This window comes from Pogona vitticeps, chromosome 1, assembly GCF_051106095.1.
Source record: "Pogona vitticeps strain Pit_001003342236 chromosome 1, PviZW2.1, whole genome shotgun sequence".
NCBI classification, from domain to species: Eukaryota; Metazoa; Chordata; class Lepidosauria; order Squamata; family Agamidae; genus Pogona; species Pogona vitticeps.
The window spans coordinates 1,717,916-1,744,580 of NC_135783.1; the positions used below are offsets into that span (position 1 = coordinate 1,717,916).

The 26,665-nt window shown below is 53.5% G+C and overlaps 2 protein-coding genes across 10 annotated transcripts in view; both read right to left on the reverse strand.

Moving 5' to 3' along the window:
• Positions 1-1,592: 1,592 nt before the first annotated feature.
• LOC110070658 (uncharacterized) overlaps positions 1,593-26,665 on the reverse strand; it is a 35,965-nt gene continuing 10,892 nt past the window's right edge. The window contains exon 4 of the mRNA XM_078381347.1: positions 1,593-3,268. Within this exon, the coding sequence (XP_078237473.1) occupies positions 3,054-3,268 (215 nt within the window). The 3' untranslated portion in view covers positions 1,593-3,053. The remainder of the gene's footprint in view (positions 3,269-26,665) is intronic.
• On the reverse strand, positions 10,962-25,419 carry LOC110090542 (uncharacterized). 9 transcript variants are annotated; one of them, XM_078381320.1, is made up of 5 exons: positions 24,769-25,419; positions 20,232-20,527; positions 17,980-20,042; positions 15,762-15,968; positions 10,962-12,257 (listed from the first exon to the last, which is right to left on the reverse strand). In XM_078381320.1, exons 1-5 carry the CDS (start codon positions 25,378-25,380, stop codon positions 12,043-12,045), a joined length of 3,393 nt encoding a protein of 1,130 aa, XP_078237446.1. In that variant the 5' UTR covers positions 25,381-25,419; the 3' UTR covers positions 10,962-12,042. The 9 variants fall into 9 exon arrangements, with proteins under 9 accessions (XP_078237446.1, XP_078237437.1, XP_078237431.1 ...); XM_078381311.1 differs by having other exon boundaries at positions 20,106-20,527; XM_078381305.1 differs by having other exon boundaries at positions 17,980-19,853; positions 19,917-20,527.

The window sequence follows — 26,665 nt, forward strand, 5'->3', positions numbered from 1 at the left end:
CAGGCCTCTTAAGACGTTTGTGGTGTGATAGAAAGCTGACCAGCCCTAATGTTTTTTTGTGTGATACTCAAAGGCTGGGCCCAAACCCAGCAGGCTTTGTGTTCCTGCCCCCGGGGCCTGACAGAGTCCTTGGTGCGGATGGCAGTGGGGGGGGGGGAGACCAGAATCCCCCATCTGGGAGGGACGGCATCTGTCCTCCGGGGGGGGGGCTTCTGCAGAATGGAGTCCATTTCAGCTGCCAATCCAGGGGCCCAGGTTGGAGTCCCAGACACCCCCCAGACCTCCCATTTACATCGCTGTCCTATCATAGATGTCATGAAGTAGGAAAACACCTCTAAGGCCATCGAGTGCAACTCCTCTGTTCAAGGGGAGGGGGCAAATCAAAGCAAATCGGACAGAGGGTGGTCCAGTTTTCTCTTGAAGGCCTCCTGTGTGGGAGCACTCCCCACCTCTCGAGGTCACAGGTTCCACCGTCATACTGCTCTAAGTTAGGAGGTTTTCCTGATAGATAAAGGTTCCCCCTTTGACATTTAGTCCAGTCGTGTCTGACTCCAGGGCGCGGTGCTCATCCCCGTCTCCAAGCTGTAGAGTCAGCATTTGTCTGAAGAGTTTCTGTGGTCATGTGGCCAGCCTGATTAGACACGGAACGCCTTTATCTACTCACATTTTTACATGCTTTTGAACGGCTAGGTTGGCAGGAGCTGGGACAAGCGATGGGAGCTCCCTACGCTGCGTGGATTCGATCTTACGGCAGCTGGTCTTCTGACCCTGCAGCCCAGAGGCTTCTGCGGTTTAACCCGCAGTGCCACAATGCCCCTGATACTCAACTAAAATATCCTTTAACCTGAGCCTGTGGTTGCGTGCTTTGCACTCTGGGATGATAGAGAACAGACCTTGCCCCTCCCTAAATATTTGAAAAGTGCTCTCCTGTCACCCCTCAGTCTTCTTTTCTCAAGGCTAAACGTGCCCAATTCTTTCGTCTTTCCACCTCATAGGGCTTGGTTTTCCAGCCCCCTGATCATCCTCCTTGCCTTCCTCTGAACGTCTTCCAATGGGTCAGCAACATCCTTCTTGAAGCGTGGCGGTCCCGACTGTGGTTGCCTGCCTTGGGGGCTGAGGTGGAGGGCTGGTTTGCCTCCCACTGGAGCATGAAGACCTCTCTCTGCACACCCGTTTCGGATGTGGCACATCCTGGCTGGGCCTCTCTCGGGCTTATGGGACATACCGGGTTTCACCAAGGGGCATGAAATAGACGGACTGGAGCCAGAGGGAAAAGACACAACGCTGAAGAATTAAAAGAATTCTGAGCTCCAGGAGTGGGAAGGAAGCCTCCAACCAGCCTTTGCCTGGATGTTAAGCGGTTTGGGCCACAAGCCTCTGAAGGACCACCACCTGGCCAATGACACATTTTGGATGAGGGAGAGGATTTGGGGACTCCATCATGAGTAAGAGTTCTGAAGGCAAACCAGCCGCACCGGGGAGTCAATGCTGCTCCTCTTGCCCGTCCACCTGGGGGGCAGGAACCACATGCTTCATCCTGCAGGTGGAATTTTGCCCGAAAAGCCTGTGTTCACCATAGCATTGCTCAGCTGTTCAATGATCTTTTTATTTTATTTTATATTCTCTAATGGCACCACATGCTTAATACAAAGGCAGGTAATCATTGGCTTGTATTTTACAATGACATAGCACACTTCCTAAGTTTTGCAGAAAGAGATCAAAAGACAGACAAGAACCCCAAGCTGTAGGTTGTGGGTCTGTGAAAAGAGGGGGGAAAGATCCTAACTGCCTGTACCGTACTCATGCCTGGCACTCGCCCAAACACCCCAAAACCCCCTTTTTGAGTTGCCCAAAAGTGCTTCCTGGAGAAATCATGGATTCACTACTTTCACGAGACCTGGGAGCGAATTTCTTTAGGGCTCCTTGCTTGCAGGACATCTGGCTCCATTGTTCGTATGGCCCACCCTTTTAGGGTGAAAGACGTCCAGAGTCTGAGCGCTGTACAGGCTAGCAAGCAGAGATGGGCACGAACGGCGGTTCCTACGCACGGCACCACAGGGGGTGCCCCTTCCCTTCCCTCCGCTTCCCTGGAAAGATCCCCCACGCACCAGCCAGAGCGCCCTCCTCTTGGGCTGCTCAACCAGTCCCTGGCAGGAGCGCGGGTTTCCCTGCCCCGCCTCCTTGGCGGATTACCCAATCAGACAAGGCGGTGGGACAGGCAAACCCGTGCTCCTGCCAGGGACCGGTTGAACAGCCCAAGAGGAGGGCGTTCTCTGACTGGTGTGTGGGTCAATGGCTGGGGAGACGGTGGGAGGGGGGGAGAAGGGGGTGTGCGTCACCTGTGGTGACCTGCCTACAAACTAGCATGAACCTCCAAACCGAGTTTCGTACCCATCTCTACTAGCAAGACTTATTTGGCTGCAACTCAGGTCACCGGGAGCAGCCAAAGAAGTGAAGTTTTTTTTCCTAAGGAAAGTTGCCAGCCTTCTGCGGGGGGTGGGGGGGCAATGAGTCAGTGACCCAAAGAAGGCTTTCTGGATAAGAGGGACTGAAGGAGTGGTTTTACCTGTTGTTATTCCCCCACCCCACCCTGGTGAGTTTCTATGGCTGAGTTGGGGATTCGAACCCTGGTCTCCCCAGTCCTCGCCCATCGCCCTAGCCACTCCACCACCCTGGGGACCTGCCTAACCCCTCTCTCAACCTGAAGGGAGTGGTCGGAAGTGCTCAACCCTTGTGCAACCTGGGCACAAGACAAAGAGGTGGGAGACAAGCCCTTAGAGCGGGACCCCTCCGGGACGGTCAAGAAGGTTCTCCCCCGTGGAAGGCAGGTGCTGGCCACATGCCGTGAGAGGGGGATGAATCCTGCACAGGTCCACAACAAAAAAAGACAATGATATCCTGCCCTCGTGCAAGCACCCGTGGGAATCTCCCCCTCTCTCACTGCAGCAATTTCCCATCCATGTCTTAAAAGCCCCCCCCACCGCCCCCCATGACCCTTTCCCACAGCATGACAACGCACAGGAAGGACACCCACAGCAGTTGGGAGCCCCTCCTCAGTGACATTTGGCGAGGTCCTTGATGAAGTCTGCCACATGAGTTACGGCCGCGTTGTTCATCTCGCAAGGGTAGAAGCCGTCCTGGAGGGTGAAGCGGGTGTGCACGGTCAGCACCACGGCCGGATGCCGCACCTGCTGCTTGGTGTCCACGAAGGCCCCCAGGTTGTCCTTTGGGATCAAGTGCATCACCACAAAGAGGACCTTCTGCTCACCTGGAAGAAGAAGGAAAGATGGAGCCATGAGACCATGCCTTGGGGGAGGCCAGAGAGAAAGTGGGGGGGGACACACCCTCAAGGCAGGCCCCCCAGGCACAGATCTAGGGCAGGAGGGCATGTGTGCTGGCCTCGGGGGCCCTGGCCTGTGAGCCCCACAGAAGGGGATTCTTGACAACCCAAGGGGAGACTCTGGAGTCCTTTGCTAGGGGTGACCTACAGGTGCATGGGGCTCACGCAAGGGGATCCCAACTGGGTGGCTGGGGGGGGACACAATGCAGAACGGAGGGCAAGGGGAGGCCACCCAAACGGTCTGTGCCCCCTTCGAGGCCAACGCCTTGTCTTCGGGGGATCAAAGAGAAGGGGGAACCCGCAGGCGGAGGCCTGTTCTCTCCTGGCCAGGTGTGAGAGCTGGTCAGGTAGGGAGCGGACCCGGCTTCTCTTCTGCAAAGGGCCCGGGCCCCCCTCTCTCTCTCTTCTCCCACTGGCTTGGAGACAACCTCCCCGTTTATTCTTTTGGATCCCAAGCTCTTCCTCGGGGCTACCGGGTGTGACCTCCTCAAGCCACCAATTCCACCTGCATACGGGCCAGGCAGGCAGGCAGGCAGGCAACGCCTGGTCTCAAAAGAGAACTGCATCTCCTGTGGTATAAATCAGGATAAAGGTGTCCGCCCCCCCCCCCCATCACACACAGGGTGCGTTAGTTTGCTTTCTTCATGCCAAGGGAGCAAAGGGCTCCCGGCAATCAGTCCCTGGTTATTCAGTCCTTTTCTTCTTCTTCCCTGTTTCACCTCCTCTCGTCTCACTGCGTGTTCCCCTCACCCTCCAACCAACTACGTCTGCAGCTCAGATTGGCGCTTTCCCTTCCTTCAGGAAGGTTGGGCTGCACTCCGGAAAATCTTATGCCGTAATATGTCTGAACAGGGAATCTAAAGGTTCTTGGGAGTGATACGTTTCAAAGCTTTGTCTCTACTCAGCAAGATTATAAGGAGGCCTGTGCATTTTAAGGGGAGGAACCTTTTTATTTTGCATATAGTACTTTCCATTAATAAATAATGCAAAATTAATTAATTAATGGATTGCACCATTTCTGCTCCTGTTGCTGCTCACAAAAAACAGTGCAGGTCTTTCCACTCTTTCTGCAGGAGCTAAAACTCACAGATCAGTGGTCAGTTTTTTTGTCAGACCTCTCCTTTGATCAAAACAGTGAATATCTGTGGATGCAACATTCCCCGCTTTGCCGTTGAACCAGGAGGCTACGGACGTTCCGACAGACGTGTACGCCTATCTCTCTAGAACCAACGACTCACCACTGAGGGCCTCGAGGGCGTTTTCGATGTCGGTGCCCATGCGGGAAGCTATGGGGCAGAACACTAGAAGGAGAGGCCTCAGGTTCCCTGTGAACTCCTTCACTTCTAGAGAGACTCCTTGGCCGGACAGGAGTTTTGACACATCTTGTAAAAACCGCCTCTCAGAGCCACCCGTCATGCCAGCCGTCCGGACCTGGATAATGAAGTCTGGAAAGGGAGGAGAGAGAGGAGCAGAAATCCCGTTGACATCTTATTTATTTATTAGATTTCTATCCCGCCCATCTAGACCAAAGGTCTACTCTTACATTTGAAGGAGAAACAAAGGGCCGGCCTGAATGCCACCCTCTTCCTGCCAGCGCCCAGGAGGACGGGCACACTCCACGGTTGCCCTTGGGGTAAAATGTCCACCACTAGCACATTTTGCCTCTGTGAGGGTGATCACAGGGCCTGAAGGAAGCTTATATTGGCTCCAACTTGACTCTTCCTTCGCCCCTGGTTTTGAGCTGTTGAACTGCAGGTTTCTGCAAACAGCTTCATCCCCCTGGATTCCTCAGAATGGGTCCAATGTGTTTTGTGGGCTGCATCCCATCCAGAAATCTCAGGGTACAGGACAGGATCAAGGCTATGCAAACATAGGAGAGAGACATGCTGGTGCTTTTAATCGTTCACTTCCTAGCCTGCCCATCAGCAGAGATCCCAGAATACTTGGCAAGGAGGAAATATCACATCCTGATGAGATGAGGAGCGATCCTGCACCACTTCCAACCCTGGACACCAATATCCATGGGAGCCAGACATTCTTCAGCTGTCTTCCCTCCCCCTCCAGTACCTTCACCTTAAGGCTACTGCTCTTGAATGGTTCTCTCAGCACATCCCAAATATGTCCCCCCATAAACAGAAGTGCCGCCTTCCTTCTCACTGCATGGCCAGCCAGGATCTGGGGGCAGTGGGTCTGTTGGGGTGTGTGTGTCACCCATCACCACTTGACTCCCACCACCATTGGTACCAACAGGACGTAGGGATGCCCGGTGGGGTGGGGGTAATGATACCTGTGACAGAGAGGGTGATGGGATCAGGTGCTGTTACGTGACTAGCTTCACATCGCCTGACTGCTCTTAATTATTATTATTACTGTTATCTGTGCACCGTTGAATTGACTCCAACTTCTGGTAACCCTCTGAAGGGTTTTAAAGCTCTCATGGTTTGGTTTCCAACTCCCTTCCTCTGGAATGGACCTTAACAGATGGGACACTCTTGACCTCTGAGCGTTCAGCCTGGAGGCAGGCGGTGCATCATGGCCTCCCCCAATTTGAAGAGACCCTTGTCCAGCAGGCCGAGGCAAAGAGGCAGTCATGAAAGCAGCAAAATGAGGGAGCTGGAGAGGGGACAGATTGCACTTGTCTGCAATGTCGAAGAGATCGGCACTCTCGAATTGGCCTGTTCCAGCTCATCCCCAATAAAACCCCTGGGCTGGGACCCTAGGCCACTCTGGGCAGAGCAGAGCGGCCTGCTTGTAGGCATAAGGTAAAGGTAAAGGTAAAGGTTCCCCTTGACAATTTTTGTCCAGTCGTGTTCGACTCTAGGGCACTTTGCTCATCCCCGTTTCCAAGCCATAGAGCCAGCATTTTGTCCGAAGACTATCTTCCGTGGTCACATGGCCAGTGCGACTTACACACGGAACGCTGTTACCTTCCCACCGAGGTGGTCCCTATTGATCTACTTGCATTTGCATGCTTTCGAACCACTAGGTTGGCGGGAGCTGGGACAAGCGACGGGCGCTCACTCCGTCGCGTGGATTCGATCTTACGACTGCTTGGTCTTCTGACCCTGCAGCACAGAGGTTTCTGCGGTTTAGCCCGCAGCGCCACCACGTCCCTGCTTGTAGGCATCCTGTGATGTAATTCAGAAGCAGCCTGGTCTCTCCCAGTGTGTGTGTGGGGGGGAGGAAGCTGGCCCTGGCACTTGGCAAGTATTCCTCCTCTCTCACCTACTCCAGCCTTCTCGGTGCCCCATAGGAAGGAAAACAGGTAGGGGAGATGGTGGCAGCCAGGTGGGCCAAACACCTGAGCAAGGAGAGGCTGGGAACCTCCTTGGTGAGGGCCAGGAAAAAGCCCAGCCAGGCCAGGAACCAGGCTAACAGAATTGCAGGCTAGCGTTAGCCTCCAAGGAGCCCTGAGACTCTTTCTTCGGTTGCGTTCCCACCGACTGTCCAGGCTGCCCCTCTGGAAGAAAAGCAGGCCCCCTCCTGCGCAGTTTACATGACCAGGTAGAACTTAGGAAAGCTGCTTATCTGGACCACAAGGGCCCCAATCCCTCCACCCACAGCGAGCAGGGAGAGAGAACCCAGGCTGATCAGAAGTCACCGTGGAAAAATGTACTTTCGTCAAGCTCTGGGAATTGCGAGAACGAAATGGAAATACCGTCGCCCTCAAAGAAGTGAAGGTGACGGGCTTCTGTCTCCCCGCCCCACGCGCTTCTCCTTCCCCTTGGTTCCCAGGCTCCCCTTTCCTGCTTTGGGGGCCTGTTCTCCATCCCGAAGGTCTGCTCACCTTTGGCAGCAGTTCTTTTGCGCCTGTGATACAGATACAAAGCTATGCCTGCTGTAACTAGAAAGACTGCAGTCCATTTTATTCGCGGGGATATTTGGAGCACCTGCTGTTTCTCAGTCTGGAACTCAGGACAGGAGACCACCTGTTTGGAGTAGAGAGACAAGAGAGGGAGGCAAGAAACGAAATCAAGAAATCAACGAAGGCGGGGGGGGGAGTGGGATTACGCCAAGTTCAACTTTTTGTAGGGTTTGCCCGGTCAGTCTATGCTGGCCTCTCAGGCAGAAAAGAAAGGATAATAAAAGATAAAGGAGACCAACCTGTTGTTACCCCTATGAAGACTAACTGCTATATTATTTCAAGGCGAGCTTCCGTGGACAAGCCCACTCCTTCAGGCAGGGTTCAAGACGCCTTGGAGAAGGAGGGATCTCGAGAGGTGGTTCGGAGATGGGGCTCCTTCTCCCAAGGCCATCGCTCCCCACCCAGACCCCTCGGGTTCAAGACAGGGGGCAGCCAGGTGACCTCAGAAGGACCCGCCTTCCTCAGGAGGGATGATGGCTCCCCCTGCGCACCAGGAAAGCCACGAAGGATGATGCTCTTGGCTTGGCCCTCGGCTGGACCTCCTGCCGCCCACTCAGCTCTCCTGCCTCTCCGGCTGCAGCCGCTGGTTCTCCCACCCACAGACAGACCACTGACCACCAGCTCCAGAAAGGGCGAGGATTCCTTGGTCTTCGTTGCTGTTGTTGTTTCGACCGCTATCCTGTCCCTCCCTCTGCCCCCCCCCCCCCGGTCAGCTCTATTGCACAGGCTCTGGGCCATTTATGACTTCATTGGGAAAGGAACACCTTCCCCCTCCTCCCCCTCCCCCCCCGGCACCCCCTCGCCATCAGCCACAGAACCTCCTCCTCCCACGGACCTTCAGCGGCAGCCCCCCCCTTTTAGGACACAATGTTCTGAAGGGCCGATCGGGGAGGGAGGGGGGTCCCTGGTCCGCTTGGCTGCGGGGAGGAGGGGGCTGGGGGGGGAACAGCCGGTGGGGGGGGGAGCTCAAAGGGCGACACTTTCCGTTTGGGCTGCTTTCGCTTCCCCCGAAGTGCGTAGCCTCCCCCCTCCGTTCCTAGGAAAAGACAAAGCCTCGCCACCCGCTTACTGGGGGGGGGCGGCATCGCTGCACCCCTGGGCTGCGCTCTTGGCGGTGGGTGCAAAGGTAGGGCTCTCTGCCCATGCTCAGAGGCTTCTCCCCTTGCGGCCGTCCCAGGGACAGAGGGCAGCACTTCCTTCGCTCCAGCAGGGGTGCCTCTGAGCATCCGCAGAGGGCCCCGCTCCCCACATTCCCCCCTCCCTCTCCTCTCTGGGGCGGGGGGGAGGAAGTCCAACCCCCCCCTCTTGCCACCCCCACCCCCTCCCTTCGGACCTCTCCGGGTGACCCCGGCCGGGCAGGGTCTCTCCCTGGGACTCTTCGGCCCACCTCGCGGGGTGGTTGTGGGGCGAAGCAGGAGGAGGGGAGCGAGGCGAGCCCCCTGAGCTCACGGGAGGGAAGGGTGTCTATGGGGGGGGAGGAAAAGGAAGGATGATGGGGGGCCAGAAAGGAAGGAGCAAAGGGGGGGGAAGGAGGAGGGTCGCCTTTCCGCTCACCAGAGGCGACGACGCTGCCCCCAGCCAGAGGAGCGGGAAGAGGTACCCCATAGGCTCCGTCCGCCGGCGACTCCCGCTCGCGAAGCAGCCTGGGGGCCGGCGCGGCGGGGCCGGACGTGCCCGGGGCAAAGGGTAAAATGTCCTGCCCTTCCCGGTCGCCCAGCGGCCTCCCTTCGCTGCCGCCGCCGCCCAGGGAGAGAAGAGAAAGCGAAAGTGACGGGGCAGGAGGGGGGGAGGGACCGAGGCGGGGCGGAGGGAGGGCCCGGGAGAGGGCCGGGATCCCTAGCCACGGGCAGAGTCTGTCGAGCGCCCCCCCCTTTTGTCTAGGGAGGGAAGGGTCGCGGGAAGTCCACACACACACACACACACACACACACACACACACACACACACACACACACACACACACACACACACACACACACACACACACACACACACACACACACACAGAGAGAGAGAGAGAGAGAGAGAGAGAGAGAGAGAGAGAGAGAGAGAGAGAGAGAGAGAGAGAGATCAGAAACATTGTAGCCAAACATCTTTACATATGTTACCCCATGGACCAGAGCACGCTAGGCCCTCCTGTTTTCCACGGCCTCCCACAGTTGGGTCAGATTCATTCTGGTAGCTTGGATGACCCTGTCCATCCATTTCGTCTTCTGTCATCCCCTTCTCCTCTTGCCTTCACTTTTTCCCAACATCGGCTTCTTTTCCTGGGAGTCTTCTCTTCTCATGAGATGGCCAAAGTACTGGAGCCTCAGCTTCAGGATCTGTCCTTCAAGTGAGCATTCAGGGTTGATTTCCTTTAGAACTGATAGGTTTGTTCTCCTTGCAGTCCAGGGGATTCTCAAGAGCCTCCTCCAGCACCACCATTCAAAGGCATCAATTCTTAGGCGATCTGCTTTCTTTATGGTCCAGCTCTCACTTCCATACATCACTACAGGAAAAACCATAGCTTTGACTATGCGGCCCTTTATCAGCAAGGTGATGTCTCTGCTTTTTAAGATGCTGTCTAGGCTTGTCATTGCTTTCCTCCCAAGAGGCAGACATCAAAGGTTTTACAGTTATGTAAAAGTGTAGGCATATAAGTGAAACAAAAACCAGAAGTCTTACTGTAATGTGAGAGCCTAAGCTGCAGGGAGCTGGTATCAACATAGGGAGAGCTGGTCTTTTGTAAAGCCAATGGCTCTTAACTGCCCCTTCCTCTTAAATCTTCTGTTTTGCAACAGGGACAGCTCGTGACCATAGATTGGTGGGGTGACGCAGGATGTTTTCTCTGCCTGTTACTGTGGGGGTTGCCGATAAGCTCAGGAGGAAAAGGGAAGGCAGAGCAGCCCCCCCGCTCCACCGCCCCCCCCCCAATGCCCAGGCAGCCATCTCCCAGGGAGCCGAGCTGTTATCAAGCAGAGAACAGAAGTGGCTCTTCGAGCAATCGGCTGGTCTACGCTGGCTGCGGTTTTTCAGTTCTTTGGTACTCATGATAGCCACTTGGCTGATGGCATCACACCCATGAAATAGGGTATATAAACACTGTTGGTTATACAGTAAAGTGCTGGTGCAATTAAGGAGTAAAGAAATGAGCATAAAGTTTAAAAGGATTCTGAGGCCAAGAATGGGCCGGGGAAAACGGTTGAATACATGGCTGTTGGAGGTTTACATTGTTCGAATTCAGCTTGGAGATTATTCCACTTGGAGTGCTCCCCTGGCCTTGACATTTTCTAGGTACTACAAGGTGGGGGGAGGAGATGGGGGGGTAATAATCCCCCCCCAGTAACATTTCCCCAGTTCTGAAAATGACAGAGGCCCTTCACTTTGGGGCAAAGTCTCCTTCTCTACCCCTCCATTTGGGTGGGAAAAGCTGCAGCGACTCTCCTGTGGCTGAAATGCAGAACAGAAGGACACCCACACCCACCCACCCCCCCCCCGGCCTCAGTGCAACTATTTGCATGAGTCATGGGACAAGCAGGGTGAGGAGAGGCAAGCCGTGGGGAACTGGAAAGGGCAGGCCAGACACCGGCAGGACTTCCCTTCTGCTCAGTGCTTCCCCAACAGGAGAAACAGCCATAGCTGTTCATGTTGGAAGTGGGGTTTTGTAAGGGGAGAATAAAGATGAAAATTCAGTGGCATGTTAATCGCGCAGTTGGCCTTTCCCTTCTGTCACCTATGATTTCCCCCTCTTCTGTTTTGAATCACTCACTGGGATCATAGAAGCACAGAATTTATTTATTTATTTGTTTGTTTGTTTCTTTGTGAAGTTATACCCCGCCCACCTAGACCGAAGTCTTCTCTGGGTGGCTAACAATAATAGATAAAAGTAAAAACAATGTAATAAAATAAAAATAACAGTAATAATATAGTTCAAGATGGGAAAAAGAATCAGGTGACAACAGGAGGAAAAGCCTGGCGAAAGAGCCAGGTCGTAAGTTTGCTCTTAAAAACATCCAGCGAGGGATTTCTGGGGGCAGACGGTTCCAGAGGCAAGGGGCCGAGAAGGCCCCGTTTCTTGTTCTTTCCCTCTGGGCCTCCCTCAGCGTTTGGCCCCTCAGCCACCCCTCTTGGCTAGAGTGAATGATTTGGGTAGATCTAGATGGGAGGCGGCGTTCCACCAGATATCAATGTCCTAAACCCTTTAGGAAACCAGGCGGCCAACCCACCCCTTCAAACTCAGTCCCCTCCCACAACACACCCGGAAGTGCACGCGGCCAGCTCTGCCCCGTCAGCCTGAGGCTCCAGGTGGGTCTCTCCATGCCCAGAAGAACAGAGAAGTCTCCTTCACCACGACTAGCATCCTCCTCAGCCGAAGGCATGATGCTGCCACATGGCCGGGGGGGGGGGGGAGTTGTGCACACCCCACCCTAAAGGCAAGGAAGCAAATCAAAGTGTGTTGCTTTATACCTCTCCATAGTGTTCAAATCACTATTTGGCAGTTTTCAGAAGTTAAAGGTGCAGGCTACACATTGCCCTGCCCGTCCCCCCCCTGCAAGCTGGGTACTCAATTTACCGGCCTCGGAAGGATGGAAGGCTGAGCCCACCTGGAGCTGGCTACCTGAGATTAAGCCCGGGTGGTGAGCAGAGTCTTGGCGGCAGGGCTGCAGTTTAACCGCTACGACAGAACCCATAGGAAGCCCTTCATCCCACCACACACACCCCAATGTGCGAAGTCAGGCCAGTCCCAGCATGCACTGCAGCAATCCCCAACAGCGCCTGAACAGCCCCCACTCCCTGGCTATTCCCAGAACGTGACTTCACACAAGAAGGAAAGAGGGAGAGGCTGAATCTCCCTTCATTGGTCTTCAGCCAGGGCCTTGAGGGCAGCTGCCACGTCAGCCACGGCTCTCTCATTCATCTTGCATGGGTAGAAGCCGTCCTTAAGGGTGAAGCGGGTGTGCACGGTCCGCACCACGGCTGGATGGGGCACCCGGTGCTGAGCGTCCACAAAGGGCCCTGGGTTGTCCTTTGGGATAAAGTGCATCACCACCAGGAGGATCTTCTGCTTGCCTGGAAGAGGAAGGAGAGGAACAGCCGTCAGACCAAGCCTTGGAGGAGGGCAGAGGAAAAAAAAAGGGATGAAGGACAATCAACCCCATTGAGTACCTCAGTTCCCTGATGAGAAGGGGAAATATTTACAGGGAATTTGTTTCTATATTTATTTTATCCTGCCTTTCTCCTTAGAAAGAATCTAAGGCAACTCACATAATTTAAAAGACAATATCTAAAAGCTAAAAACAGTAAGTATACAAATATCTAAAAAGAATTAAGCAAGTATTATATTAAACATGATAAAATTAATACTAAAACACATTTAAACTAACAGAGCATAACAGGACATTAAAAAACCCCTCTGAGACCATGAGTCTTTTAAGGAAAAGCCTGCTTGAAGAGAAAGATCTTCGCCTGCCTGCAGAAGGACAGTCATGACGGGGCCAGACTGGGCTCCAGTGGGAGGGAGTTCCACTGTCTCTGGGAGCAGGAAAACAGCAGGCCCTCTCTTGGGTCTCCACCAAGCGCACCTGTGAAGGATGGAGAGGAAGGCCTCTCCTGATGATCTTAACACCTGAGCAGGCTCATCATGGGAGACACGGTCCTTGAAACAGCCATTTGGGGCTTCATAGGTTAGAGCCAGCACTAACCTCCAGAAAGGTTATTGGCAGCGAATGAAACTGCCTGTTTCCAAAACATGATGGAATTTAACCACTCAGAAAAAGATCTAACATTCTGGGTTGTAGATGTGATTCTTTAGATGTGATCCTTGGAAAGCATGAAAAGTCTTTACTGAGAAAAAACAACAACAGACTGGACACCATAGCCTGTTTGCAGCTTAATGAAGAAACAAATTTCTTGCCGTTCCTTTAGCAAGCCCCTCCCCCATCTTGCTGACTATCAAATGGTCCTCGACTCAGTTACCAGCTGTATAGGAATGAAGGCCACTCCTCTGGGATTTGCTCCTGTGATCATCAGTTGGAGCCGAGATGGACCAAAGTTAAGGTCAAGGTTCCCCTTGACATTGAGTCCAGTCATTTCCAACTCTAGGTCACAATCCTCATCTGCGTTTCCAATCCACAGATCGAGCATTTATCCGAAGACAGTTTCCGTGGTCACGTGGCTAGCATGACTAGTCATGGAACACCGTGACCTTCCCACCGAGGTGGTCCCTATTTATCAACTCACATTTTTACATGCTTTCGAACGGCTCGGTTGGCAGGAGCTGGGACAAGCGAGGGGAGCTCCCTCCGTCGCATGGATCCAATATTACAACGGCGGGTCTTCTGACCTTGCAGCACAGAGGCTTCTGTGGTTTAACCCACAGTGCCACCGCATCCCTTAGATCAGTGGTTCTTAACCTTTGTTACTCAGATGTTTTTGAACTGCAACTCCCAGAAACCCCAGCCAGCACAGTTGGTGGTGAAGGCTTCTGGGAGTTGCAGTCCAAAACTCCTGAGTAACCCAAGGTTAAGAACCAGTGCCTTAGATGGACCAAAGGAGCTGACAAAGTTTTAAAAGCTTGGGGTGCATCAAAAATATTAATTAATATTAGAAAATGATGTTGCATGCATATTCACTGATACTATATTATTTGCAGTTTTCCCTTGCTTTATGTTTATAGAGATCCTTGTCCAGCCGGCCGAGGCAAAAACGCAGTACCGAAACGAGCAAAATCAGGGAGCTGGACGGGGGACAGACTGTGTTTGTCTTCAGGGTGGAAGGGATGGTCACTCTCGAATTGGCCTTCTCAGCCACAGTAGGACGCTGTTCCAAGTCCTGCATACACAGCACGATACCATAGTCTCTTGAGACTGAAGGATGCCTGCAACAACTATGTTTATAGACTAATTTATTTCTGTTTTTATGTTACATTACAGAAGAAGGCCATTTGCCAAAACACAGTGAGCTTTTTAAAAACAAGAATAAAGCCGAGCATGTCTTTTTTACATCCTGAAGCCCAGTCTCTCATCTGGAATTCGACCCATAGGTTGTGCAAGGGGGGGCACAAGGCTGGGGGTGGCCACAGCAGGAAAGGGGAAGCCACAAAACAGCCTGTGACCTCTTCAAGGCCAACACATTTTATTTATTATGAGGAGACTAAAGAGATGGGGAAACCCACAGGGAGAGACTCCTTTTCCCCCCAATTCAATCTTTGTTACGGTCATTGACCAGCGCTATTCAGCACACTTTTTCCTGTGCTCCACTTCCCTCTGATCCTTACTGCATGCTCCCTTTAGTCTCCAACCCCCTAAATCTGCAGAAAGATGAAATATTTGTTGGTGCTAGACAAGATACTTAGTGGATTACTTGCATTTCTGCCCCCCCCCCCAATACCTCTTCCTTGTGTATTTTGGAGAAAGGAAATAGTTTATGTGTGCAGATGTTTGCGAAAGGCCTTCCATTCTGTAAAAAATGGGTATCTTTTAATCCCTCTACTATTGCTGCTCAGGAAAAACAGGACTGGCCTTTCCACTCTTTCCGACAGGAGCTAAAACTCACCAAGGAGTTGTCTGTTTTATATACAGTGGTGCCTTGCATAGCGACGATAATTCATTCCGCAAAAATCGCTGCAGAATGAAAACGTCGCTATGCGATATTAAAAAGCCCATAGGAATGCATTGAAACCCCTTCAATGCGTTCCTATGGGCTTCAGGCTCACCTTTAAGCGAAGATCCTCCATACAGCGGCCATTTTCGCTGCCCGGTAAGCGAGGAATCCGTCCCAGAATACAGCGGGCAGGCATTTTTTTAACCTGGAAGCTATTTTGAAACCGCCGATCAGCTGGGGGAAAATCATCGCTTTGCAATAATCGGTAAGTGAAACAGGAAACCAATCATCACAAAGCGAAAAAACCCCATTCAGACCATCGCAAAGCGATCGCAAAAGCGATCGCAAAATCTTCGTTGCTATGTGATTTTGTCGTTAAATGGGGCACCCATTAAGCGAGGCACCACTGTATATATATTGTGTGTATATAGGATGTCTTGATGTGTCAAGACCCCTTTCTATCAAAGAGGAGAAAAATTTGTGAGTATTCATTATGTTTTTCACCCTGCTCCAAGACTGCCGAAGAATTGATGCCTTTGAACTGTGGTGCTGGAGGAGGCTCTTGAGAATCCCCTGGACTGCAAGGAGAACAAACCTATCAGTTCTAAAGGAAATCAACCCTGAGTGCTCACTGGAAGGACAGATCCTGAAGCTGAGGCTCCAGTACTTTGGCCATCTCATGAGAAGAGAAGACTCCCTGGAAAAGGCCCTGATGTTGGGAAAGTGTGATGGCAAGAGGAGAAGGGGACGACCGAGGATGAGATGGCTGAACAGTGTCTGCGAAGCAACCAACATGAACCTGACACAACTCCGGGAGGCAGTAGAAGACAGGAGGGCCTGGCGTGCTCTGGTCCATGGGGTCACGAAGAGTCGGACACGACTAAACGACTGAACACACACACACCAAGACTCTACTGCCAGACTGACAGCTACAAATGAACAGGATGGCTTCCCCACCCTCTGATTACTCACCACTGAGTCCCTCGAGGGCGTTTTCGATGTCCGTGCCCATGCGGGATGCTATGGGGCAGAAGAGCAGAAGGAGGTGTTTCGAGGTCTCCCTGAACTCCTTCACTTTTAGAGAGACTCCTTTGCGGAACGGGTGCTTTGAGACATACTTTAAGAACTTCTCCTCGCAGCCACCTGTTTTCCCAGAAGTCCGGAACTGGACAAAGAAGTCTGGAAGGGGGGAGAGAAGAGAAGAGAGAGGGGAAGGAGGGCCACAATTCTCATCTCACACCTAAAGGAAAAACCAAAGGCCAGCCTGAATGCCACCCTCTTCCTGCCAGCGCCCCAGCTGACAGACAACTGTGGAGCCTCTCTTGTGGAAGAGACGCACACCAAGATGATCCTTGTGGTGAGGTGGATGCCTCTGAATGAAGAGGATGGTCCTAAGGCCTGAGCAATGTTGAGGCTAAGCTTTAAGTCCCACCCTGAAATCTCAGGATACAGAATGGTACAGAGGAGATGCAAATGCACAAAAGGAATGCTGATATTTTTTCATATTTCCATTCCTTCAGCAGGGATCCCAGGACATTTTGTAGGAAGGAAACATCACATTCTAATGAGGCTGGGACTTCCACAAGTAACATGCACAACATCTGAACAAGGAAACAAGTGAGGGTGTCCCTAAACTGACCCCCTGACCCCAGATCCTGGTTGGGCAAACCGTGATAAATTTTATTTTATTTTGGTTTGCTTGTTTGTTTGTTTTTTTTTATTTATTAGATTTATTTATTAGATTTATATCCCAGCCTTCTAGACAATGCCTACTCAGAGAAAGAAGGTGGCCCTTCGGTTTGAGCCAGAACATGGCTGGGGATGAGCCGAGAGCAGTAACACTGGGATGGGGGGGGGGGGGAGAAGGGCTTCTGGCGATCATATGTGTGGTTGAGCTGATTCCAACTGATAGTAACCCTTTGCAGGAGTCTAAAGGTTTAAAGGTCTGAGGATGGGTTTCCCGTTCAACTTCTTCTGGGACCCTTGTGCAGCCTCCCCAAGGCCACACTGGCTGGCTGATTTCCTGGGACTTATTTTTTTATTTCAGCTTTTAATGTTGTTTCTTCCAATACTCTAGGGACCTCAGGTCCTTTTTTTAAAAAGAAAGGCAACATATATTTTAAATAAATAAGTAAATAAAATTTGCCCCACTGCTCTTAATAATCATCATCATAATAACTCTCCAGGCAGCTCTCAGGGAAGGCTGCATCGAAATCATACAGAGGGGAAAGAACAAACGGGGGAGGCAAAGATGATTGGCTTTTCATCGGTTCTTGGGGTCGCCCGCCTCCATCACGGGAGCCTCTGCAAGGGAGATCCAGTCGGACCCCCAAGGAAATGTCCTGGGCTGGGATCCAAGTCCTACACAGGAGGAGCAGAAGGTCCAGCTTGCCGGCATCCCATTTTGCCCTCCTCCAAGCTGGAGTCTTCCCAGTGGGCGGAGGAGGGCCGCCCTGGTTCTCTCTGGGCGCCCCTTCCCTCCCTTCTCACAGCCCCCCCCAACCGCCCTTTCTGTGCCCCCATGGTCTCTGCCCCCTCCCCCTCTTGGCTGGCTTCATCCTGCTGTCCCCAAGCAAGGTCTCTCTGATAGGAACTGGGGAGGAAGAGAGGGAGGGAAAGAGGACAAGAAAAGAGGACAGGAGAAGAGGAGGCCTGTTCAGAGCTGGAGCCGAAGGAAAGCCCAGCCATGCCTGGAACCCAGAAAAACAAATAAATAATGAAATGAAATGAAATGAAATGCACCTCATTCAGGAATTGAGGTACAAAGGGAAGGGAAGAGAAGGAAGAGGGCAGGCGGGGGAGATGGAGGTGGGGGGGCAGTTGTGTGGAACTTTAGACCTGGGCAAGGAGATGCTGGGAACCTCCTTGGTGAAGGCCAGGAATAAAGCCCAGCCAGGCAGGGAACCCGGTCAACAGGATTGCAGGCGAACATGAGCCTTAGGTTGCATTCCCACCGACTGTCCAGGCTGCTCCCCAAGAAGAAAAACAGGCCCCTTCCTGCACAGTTTGCATGACCCGTCTCGAAAAGGAACAGGCAGAATTTGTGAAATTCACTTTTTTTGGGGGGGGCTGCAATCCCCCAGCCAGCTTGGGGAGTGGGATATTGGTTTTTCCCAGCACCCTCCTCCTCTGTTTCCCAACCTCCCTTTCCTAGTTTGTTACCTCTTCCTCATCCTTAAGACATACTCACCTACATCAGATGTTATTCCTCTGGGCAATGAAGCCGAAACTCTTTTAGCTGTTTGGGGGGTTCCAGAGTCTCCCTGTCTATTCCTGAGCGGCCCCTCTTGCTTCAGGCGGGACACCGGCTCTTCCCGATCAGGGCGCTGCAGCTTCAGTTTGTTGTTCTCCTCCAGGTTATGGGACACAACCTCCGTCAGTGAGTCTACCTGCTCCTTCAGCCTCTGGTTCTCAGCCGAGAGTCGGGTCACCTCGTCCTGATCGTGGTCTTGTTCCTCCACCTTTGGGAACTCAACTGGAAGAAGGGATTTCAGATCCACAGGATCCTGATCCGGCTGCTTCAGCTGATGATTCTCAGTCAGGAAATGGATCACCACCTCCCACAGCACACGTACCTGCCGCTTCAGCCTCTGGTTCTCAGCCAAGAGATGGGATGTCCCTTCCTCCTGATCAGGGCTCTTCTCCTTCAGCCTCTGGTTCTCATCCGAGAGACAGGACTTCCCTTCCTCCTGATCAGGGCTCTTCTCATTGAGGATCTGTTTCTCAGCCGAGAGACGGGACTTCCCTTCCTCCTGATCAGGGCTGTTCTCCTTGAGGCTATGGTTCTCAGCCAAGAGATGGGACCTCCCTTCCTCCTGATCAGGGCTCTTCTCCTTCAGCCTCTGGTTCTCAGCCGAGAGATAGGACCTCCCTCCCTCCTGATCAGGGCTCTTCTCCTTGAGGCTCTGGTTCTCAGTCGAGAGACGGGACTTCCCTTCCTCCTGATCAGGGCTCTTCTCATTGAGGATCTGTTTCTCAGCCGAGAGACGGGACTTCCCTTCCTCCTGATCAGGGCTGTTCTCCTTGAGGCTATGGTTCTCAGCCGAGAGATGGGACCTCCCTTCCTCCTGATCAGGGCTCTTCTCCTTCAGCCTCTGGTTCTCAGCCGAGAGATAGGACCTCCCTCCCTCCTGATCAGGGCTCTTCTCATTGAGGATCTGGTTCTCAGCCGAGAGACGGGACCTCCCTCCTTCCTGATCAGGGCTCTTCTCCTTGAGGATCTGGATCTCAGCCGAGAGATGGAACTTCCCTTCCTCCTGATCAGGGCTCTTCTCATTGAGGATCTGTTTCTCAGCCGAGAGACGGGACTTCCCTTCCTCCTGATCAGGGCTGTTCTCCTTGAGGCTATGGTTCTCAGCCAAGAGATGGGACCTCCCTTCCTCCTGATCAGGGCTCTTCTCCTTCAGCCTCTGGTTCTCAGCCGAGAGATAGGACCTCCCTCCCTCCTGATCAGGGCTCTTCTCCTTGAGGCTCTGGTTCTCAGTCGAGAGACGGGACTTCCCTTCCTCCTGATCAGGGCTCTTCTCATTGAGGATCTGTTTCTCAGCCGAGAGACGGGACTTCCCTTCCTCCTGATCAGGGCTGTTCTCCTTGAGGCTATGGTTCTCAGCCAAGAGATGGGACCTCCCTCCCTCCTGATCAGGGCTCTTCTCCTTGAGGCTCTGGTTCTCAGTCGAGAGACGGGACTTCCCTTCCTCCTGATCAGGGCTCTTCTCATTGAGGATCTGTTTCTCAGCCGAGAGACGGGACTTCCCTTCCTCCTGATCAGGGCTGTTCTCCTTGAGGCTATGGTTCTCAGCCAAGAGATGGGACCTCCCTTCCTCCTGATCAGGGCTCTTATCCTTCAGCCTCTGGTTCTCAGCCGAGAGATAGGACCTCCCTCCCTCCTGATCAGGGCTCTTCTCATTGAGGATCTGGTTCTCAGCTGAGACACGGGACTTCCCTTCCTCCTGATCAGGGCTCTTCTCATTGAGGATCTGTTTCTCAGCCGAGAGACGGGACTTCCCTTCCTCCTGATCAGGGCTCTTCTCATTGAGGATCTGGTTCTCAGCCGAGAGACGGGACCTCCCTCCCTCCTGATCAGGGCTCTTCTCCTTGAGGATCTGGATCTCAGCCGAGAGATGGAACTTCCCTTCCTCCTGATCAGGGCTCTTCTCATTGAGGATCTGTTTCTCAGCCGAGAGACGGGACTTCCCTTCCTCCTGATCAGGGCTCTTCTCATTGAGGATCTGGTTCTCAGCCGAGAGACGGGACCTCCCTCCCTCCTGATCAGGGCTCTTCTCCTTGAGGATCTGGATCTCAGCCGAGAGATGGAACTTCCCTTCCTCCTGATCAGGGCTCTTCTCATTGAGGATCTGTTTCTCAGCCGAGAGACGGGACTTCCCTTCCTCCTGATCAGGGCTGTTCTCCTTGAGGCTATGGTTCTCAGCCAAGAGATGGGACTTCCCTTCCTCCTGATCAGGGCTCTTCTCCTTCAGCCTCTGGTTCTCAGCCGAGAGATGGTACCTCCCTTCCTCCTGATCAGGGCTCTTCTCTTTCAGCCTCTGGTTCTCAGTCGAGAGATGGGACTTCCCTTCCTCCTGATCAGGGCTCTTCTCCTTCAGCCTCTGGTTCTCAGCTGAGGGATGGTACCTCCCTTCCTCCTGATCAGGGCTCTTCTCCTTCAAGCTCTGGTTCTCCTCCTCCATCAGCACATGGACCTGAGGATGGAGCACCCTCTCCTCCTGCTTGTGTATCTGCTTTTTTTAGTGGAAAGAGAAATAGGAATGCAAAATATTTATTTATATTTATTTATTTATTGGACTTATATACCGCCCCATAGCGCTACAAGCACTCTCCGGGCGGTTTACAATTTAATTATACAGGCTACACATTGCCCCCCCAGCAAGCTGGGTACTCATTTTACCGACCTCAGAAGGATGGAAGGCTGAGTCAACCTTGAGCCGGCTACCTGGGATTTGAACCCCAGGTCGTGAGCACAGTTTTAGCTGTGCTAAATATCCCAAACAAACCCCAAATCAGTGAAGTGGGAAGCAGGATTTTACTCTATGGAGGAAGAGGTATTGGGATATTGCTGAGCCATTGAGAGCAGGACTCTTGCAAATGAGTGCAAGCAGGAGGTCCTCTCTCTCTCTCTCTCTCTCTCTCTCTCTCTCTCTCTCTCTCTCTCTCTCTCACACACACACACACACACACACACACACACACACACACACACACACACACACACACACACACACACACACACACACACACACACACACATATGCCTCTCCTCACCCACTTGGCCCAAGAGAGGACTTCTCCCAGGACCAAGCAGTGAGCGGAGCCCTGAAAGCCAGGGAGGAGAGGCCAGACCCGAAGTGCCAGCAGCTCCCAGGGACACCGCAGCTCCATTAGGTGCCAGGCCCCTCGAGCTGTTCCCAGCATCCCAAGAGCAGGAGGGCCCGGGGTTCAGCACCATCTCTGCTAGTCTACAGAGTCTGCTCAGATGAGTATTCCAAGCGGGGCTGCAACAGGCAGCATCAACCTGCCCGTGCAGATGACATCCCGTCGTCTCAGTGTGAAATGAAAAGATCATTTTATTTTGCCTGGGGTTCGCCTCCAAACATGACTCTCTCTCTCTCTCTCTCTCTCTCTCTCTCTCTCTCTGTAGCCTAGACATAATTGTGGCCATGTTTTCTGGCCTTCCAGGACCTCCTTCCACAGCTGGTGTTTCTCAGATTTGTCAGTGTTGTAAGTTGGCTATTTTTAGTAGGGAGACAGGAGAGGAATGCAAGAAGTGAAATCAATGATGTAGGAGTGGGATTATTTCAGGGCTCAAGACCCCTTGGAGGCTACCTAGCAGGGCTCTCGAGAACTAGTTCGGACATGGGGGTTCCTTCTCCCAAGGCCATCGCTCCCCACCCAGACCCCTTGGGTTCAAGGCAAGGCCGTGAGCTGACCTCAGAAGGATCCGCCTTCCTCAGGAGGGATGATGGCTCCCCCTGTGCACCACAAAAAACATGAGGCCTTTTTTGACTTAGCCCTTGGTTGGGCTCCTTCTGCCCACTCAGCCCCTGGTTCTCCCACCCAGAGAGAAGAGCATCAGCAGCTCCAGAAAGGGAGAGGATTTGGCGCCCAGAACCTGCCCCCCCTCCACTTTGCTCCACCAGCAGAAGAGCCCAAAAGGCCGCCGAGAAAGGGCTGGGAAAGAGAGGAGCCACCGCATGGCCCACCTGAACTGCCCCCAGCCGCTCAATCAGGTGCCAGGCAGACCAAGCCATTCCCTGCATCCTGAGAACGGAGGGGGGGGCTGGGGGTTGTGAGGTGGCTCAGCCTTTGCTGGCCAAGGGGCTGCTGCTCTGGGGGGGGGGGAGCCTTTGTCTGCTTTGGTCAGCTAGTAGCCTCCTTCCCTAGATGGACATGACATGTTTGGCAACCGGTCCCTTCTTCCTTCCGCCTACCCCCCCCCCCCCGCTCCCTTCTCTCATTCTAATTCTAGATATGGAATTGCAAATAAAGGATTGGGGTCCTCATTCAAAGAGTCGTCAGAACCGAGAAGCACCTTGAGGGCACCTGACTTGAGGGCACCTGACGGCTCCAGAGGTCACTGCCTTTACCTGGTCCAGGAAAACCCAAGAAAGCCTCATGGTTCTGCTGCAGGGCAGGGAGTTGCAGAGTCTTCTCTCTCTCTCTCTCTCTCTCTCTCACACACACACACACACACACACACACACACACACACACACCACACACACACACACACACACACACACTCTGCTCTAAGGATGATAAGGGGTCCTTTTCATCTCAGGATGGGAAGAAAGTCTTGGGTGGAGATTCAAAAGGAACAGGAGGTCACAAACCTCATATCCCCCATGCTGTTCAACATCTACATGAAACCACTGGGAGAGGTCCTCAGGAGGTTTGGGCTGAGGAGTCAGCAATATGCTGACAACACTCAGCTCTACCTCTCGTTTTCCACCAATCCAGGTGAGGCAGTTTCTGTGCTGAACTCGTGTCTGGACCTGATAATGGACTGGATGAGGGTTAATAAATTGAAACTCAATCCAGACAAGACGGAAGTGCTGTTAGTGGGTGCTTCGCCGGACAGGTTGGAGGGCCATTTCCCTGCCCTGAATGGGCTTACACTCCCCCTAAGGGACAGGGTCCTCAGCCTGGGGGTGCTCCTGGACCCCAGTCTAATTCTGGAAGCCCAGGTGGACTCGGTGGCCAGGGGTGCCTTCCTTCAGCTGCGGAAATTATATCAGCTACGGCCCTACCTGGACGAGTGGAGTCTCATGACAGTTACACATGCACTGGTAACATCTCGTATAGATTACTGCAATGCGCTTTACGTGGGGCTGCCTTTGAAGACGGTCCGGCGACTGCAACTGGTCCAGAATCGAGCTGCGCGGCTGGTGAGTTGTGGGGCCACTAGGGGACATATCAAGCCAATTCTGTATAAGTTACATTGGCTACCAGTTGCTGCCCGGGCCCAATTCAAAGTGCTTGTTTTGACATATAAAGCCCTAAAGGGCTTGGGCCCTGTATACCTGAAGGACCGCCTCCTTCCATATGAACCTACCCGGCCGTTAAGATCTAGCCAGGGGGCCCTTTTGAAAGAGCCCATCCCTCAAGGAGATAAGAGGAAGGGCTTGTAGAGAAAGGGCCTTTTCGGCAGCTGCCCCAGACTATGGAACGCCCTTCTGACTGAGATTAGTCTGGCGCCGACACTGATGACATTTCAGCGCCAAGTCAAAACCTTCCTGTTCCAGAAGGCTTTTAATTGAAATACAGTGGGTCCTGATGGCAATTTTTAGAGTATCTATTTTAATTGTATTTCAATTGTTTTATCTTTATATATTTTATATATTTTACTGTATTCAAATTGTTTTAAGCTGCCCAGAGAGTGGGTAGAGTGGGCGGCATATAAATTAAATAAAAAAATTACAAATAAATAAATGCAGAAGTTTGGGTGCCTTGGTTATGTGGCAATAAATACAAAAAGCAGGGATTGTTACAGCTGATCATTCAGCGCAACCTGCTGTAAGAAAGACAATTTGGGAAGGCGAAAATGCTGGCTGGGAACACACAGCAGACTCCTTGTTTTAAGAGTCAGGATCGTCAACCTCTAGTGGAAGAGGAGGAAGAGGAGGAGGAAGGCACTGTCTTGAAATGGGGGGTGCAGGGGGCTTACCCACCCTCCCATCCTCAGGGAGCCTTTATTTTCGATACCTCGCAGGGTTGTCGTGAGAATGAAACAGGGGTCATTTGTGGGTAGGGCACCCCCCACCCAGCCCCAGCGCCTTGCAAGACGATTGAGAGGAACCTGCCAGGCAGAAATGAAGGACTCAGCTGGGGACCCCAAGCGAAAACGGATCTGCTTTTTAGCCGGGAGGGGTGGGGAGCTCCGGGCGCCCCCTTTCCCTTTCTTTCAGGGCATTTTCACTTGCGCGGAAATGCGGAGGGGGCACCCCTTGTTCCTGGAAATACACAGGGGCGCCACCTGCTTACACGGGAGGAGGAGAGGGGAGTCCGCGGTGCACCCCAGCAGTCCAAGTGTGCGTGCACGCGGGGGGAACAGCGTTCTGCCTATGCTCAGAGGCGCCTCCCCTTTCCGGGAGCCGAGCTACGAGGCCAGGCCTTTCTTCGCTGGAGCCACAATTGCCAAGCACCAAGGCAGGAGAGAGCCATGCCTCCGAGCATGCACAGAGCGCTTTGCTGCCACTGGTCCCTCCCCCTCTGCGGTATCCGGGCCCAGAGGGTTGGAAAGCCCCCCCTCGCTCCGGAGGATCCCGGGCGGGGGGGCGCGCGGGAGGCAAGCGATGGAGCAGACCCCCGGTGGGACCTCCCGGGGGGGGGCACTTGAGACCCCGCCCCCCTCTCGGGGCTGCTGGGAGGATCGGCGGGGAGGAGAGAGGAGAGGAGAGTCGCGGCCGCCTGCGCTGGGGGGGGGGGGAGAGGGGAGGGGGCCGGGGCGCGGCGGTCCGCTCACCTCGGGCGGCCCCGGGTGCGAGCCGACCCCGTCCTTCTCGCTGGGGATCGGGGCCCCTGCCGGAGCGTCCTGCTCCCCAGTCGGCGGGGTCTCCCTCGGCGTGGCTGGACGCGGGCCGGCCCCCGCGGCGCCCTCCCGGCTGGCCTCCTCGGTCGCCCATTCTCGGCCGGCGGCTCCTTCTGCCCCCGGGAGGCCCCCGAGCGGGCCGGAGGGGCTCTGGCGGCGCTCCAGATCGGGGCTCTCGAGGCACCACCGGCGCCAGACCTCCGGCTTCTTCCTCGGAGGGAAGAGAAAGCGAAACCACCACCACCTCCCCTTCTCCAGTGGGCGGCGGCGGCCGCGGGGCGGAGACCTTCCCGGCTGGGTGCCCTTGTTCGAGGTCAAGATCCAGCGCCTCCGAGCACGGGCGGAGTCCCCCTCTCCCGAGGGGTGGGCGAGACACGGGACGGGACGGGGGGGCTCGGGACACAACCGAAAGTCAGCTCCCCGGAGGCCCTGAAAGGGAACGGCCGATCTCACCGGGGCGGGACAACAACGTGCATCATCCGCCCCTCCAGGCCGCAAGGCTGGAGGGAGGGACAGCCCGAGGAGGTTCGGGGGCCCTCTGAACATGGGCAGAGGCCACCCTTTCTTCGGGGCAAGAGCTGTGCTAGCAGTTTGAGGGGAGGAATTCTCCACTGCCCGCGCCGAAGAGGCCCGGAGCTTGACCAGCCCTTCTGGACGGAGGAGCAGCTGGTCTTTCGAAGGGCCAACGCCTCCTCGGGGCCAAAGGCAGTCCTATATGTCACAGCAGGGACGTGTGAGTGTGGAGAGAACCTTTCCTCTCTGGCTGCTGCTGGCGAGGATTCGGTCTCTTCCTTTTCCTGCCTAAGGAGCAGGCAGCCCTCTCGTGGGGGTGTGAGTGTCTGTCTGTGTGTGTGTGTGGGGGGGGGGGGCAACAGGTTGTCCCCTTGAATAAAATAAGCTTCTCTCAGAGCAAAAGGTTGGTAAGTCCTGGACATGGTTCCTTTCTCTCCGGCTCAGGGCTCCCACGCATCTGGAAACACCACCCGTCCAGGCAACAGTCAATCTACTGTATATAAAGGTGGTTTCTTACAGCAAATGTCCGCGGCCATCCAGGGGTTGAGAAATGGGTTGAAGAATTGAAAGAAGGCTGAGCCCAGGAATGGGAGGCAGAGAATTAGAAAAACCAAGTTTGGAAATTATTCAGATTGGAAAGCTCCCCTACTGCTTTCATTCATTCATTCATTCATTCATTCATTCATTCATTCATTCATTCATACCCCTCCTTTCTTAAGAAAGGATCCAAGGTGGCTTACATAATTAAAAGACAATATTAAAGCTTACTAAGGTGTGTATACAACACTAAAGAGGATCAAAGAAATACCATACAAAAACTAATCACATAATCATGGAGTTGGCAGGCGCCTCTAAGGCCACACCCTGCTCTGTGCAGGAATACAGCAGAGAGATGGTGGTAAAATTTTCTTTTGAATGCCTCCAGCGTTGGAGCACTTACCTCCTCCTGAGGTCACCAGTTCCCTTGTACTGCTCTAACACTGAAGGAATCCCAGGCTGGAAATACAGTAAGTTTGTCGGAAGAAATATCAACAACCTGCAATAAGTAGATGACACCACTCTGATGGCAGAAAGTGAAGAGGAATTAAAGAACCTTGTAATGAGGGTGAAAGAGGAGAGCGCAAAAAACGGCCTGAAACTCAACATCCAAAAAACTAAGATCATGGCCACTGGTCCCATCACCTCCTGGAAATAGAAGGAGAAGATATGGAGGCAGTGACAGATTTTACTTTCCTGGGCTCCATGCTCACTGCAGATGGTGACAGCAGCCACGAAATTAAAAGATGCCTGCTTCTGGGGAGGAAAGCGATGACAAACC

What these genes read in the sequence shown, in the direction of transcription:
- LOC110090542 (XM_078381298.1), bottom strand. Translation starts at nt 25,380, where the DNA reads ATGTTCAGAGGGCCCCCGAACCTCCTCGGGCTGTCCCTCCCTCCAGCC. An exon ending in CGCACCCGGGGCCGCCCGAG is followed by an intron (nt 20,528 to 24,768) that starts GTGAGCGGACCG and finishes CACTAAAAAAAG; the next exon opens with CAGATACACAAGCAGGAGGA. An exon ending in CGCCCTCGAGGGACTCAGTG is followed by an intron (nt 12,258 to 15,761) that starts GTGAGTAATCAG and finishes TTCCTCTTCCAG; the next exon opens with GCAAGCAGAAGATCCTCCTG.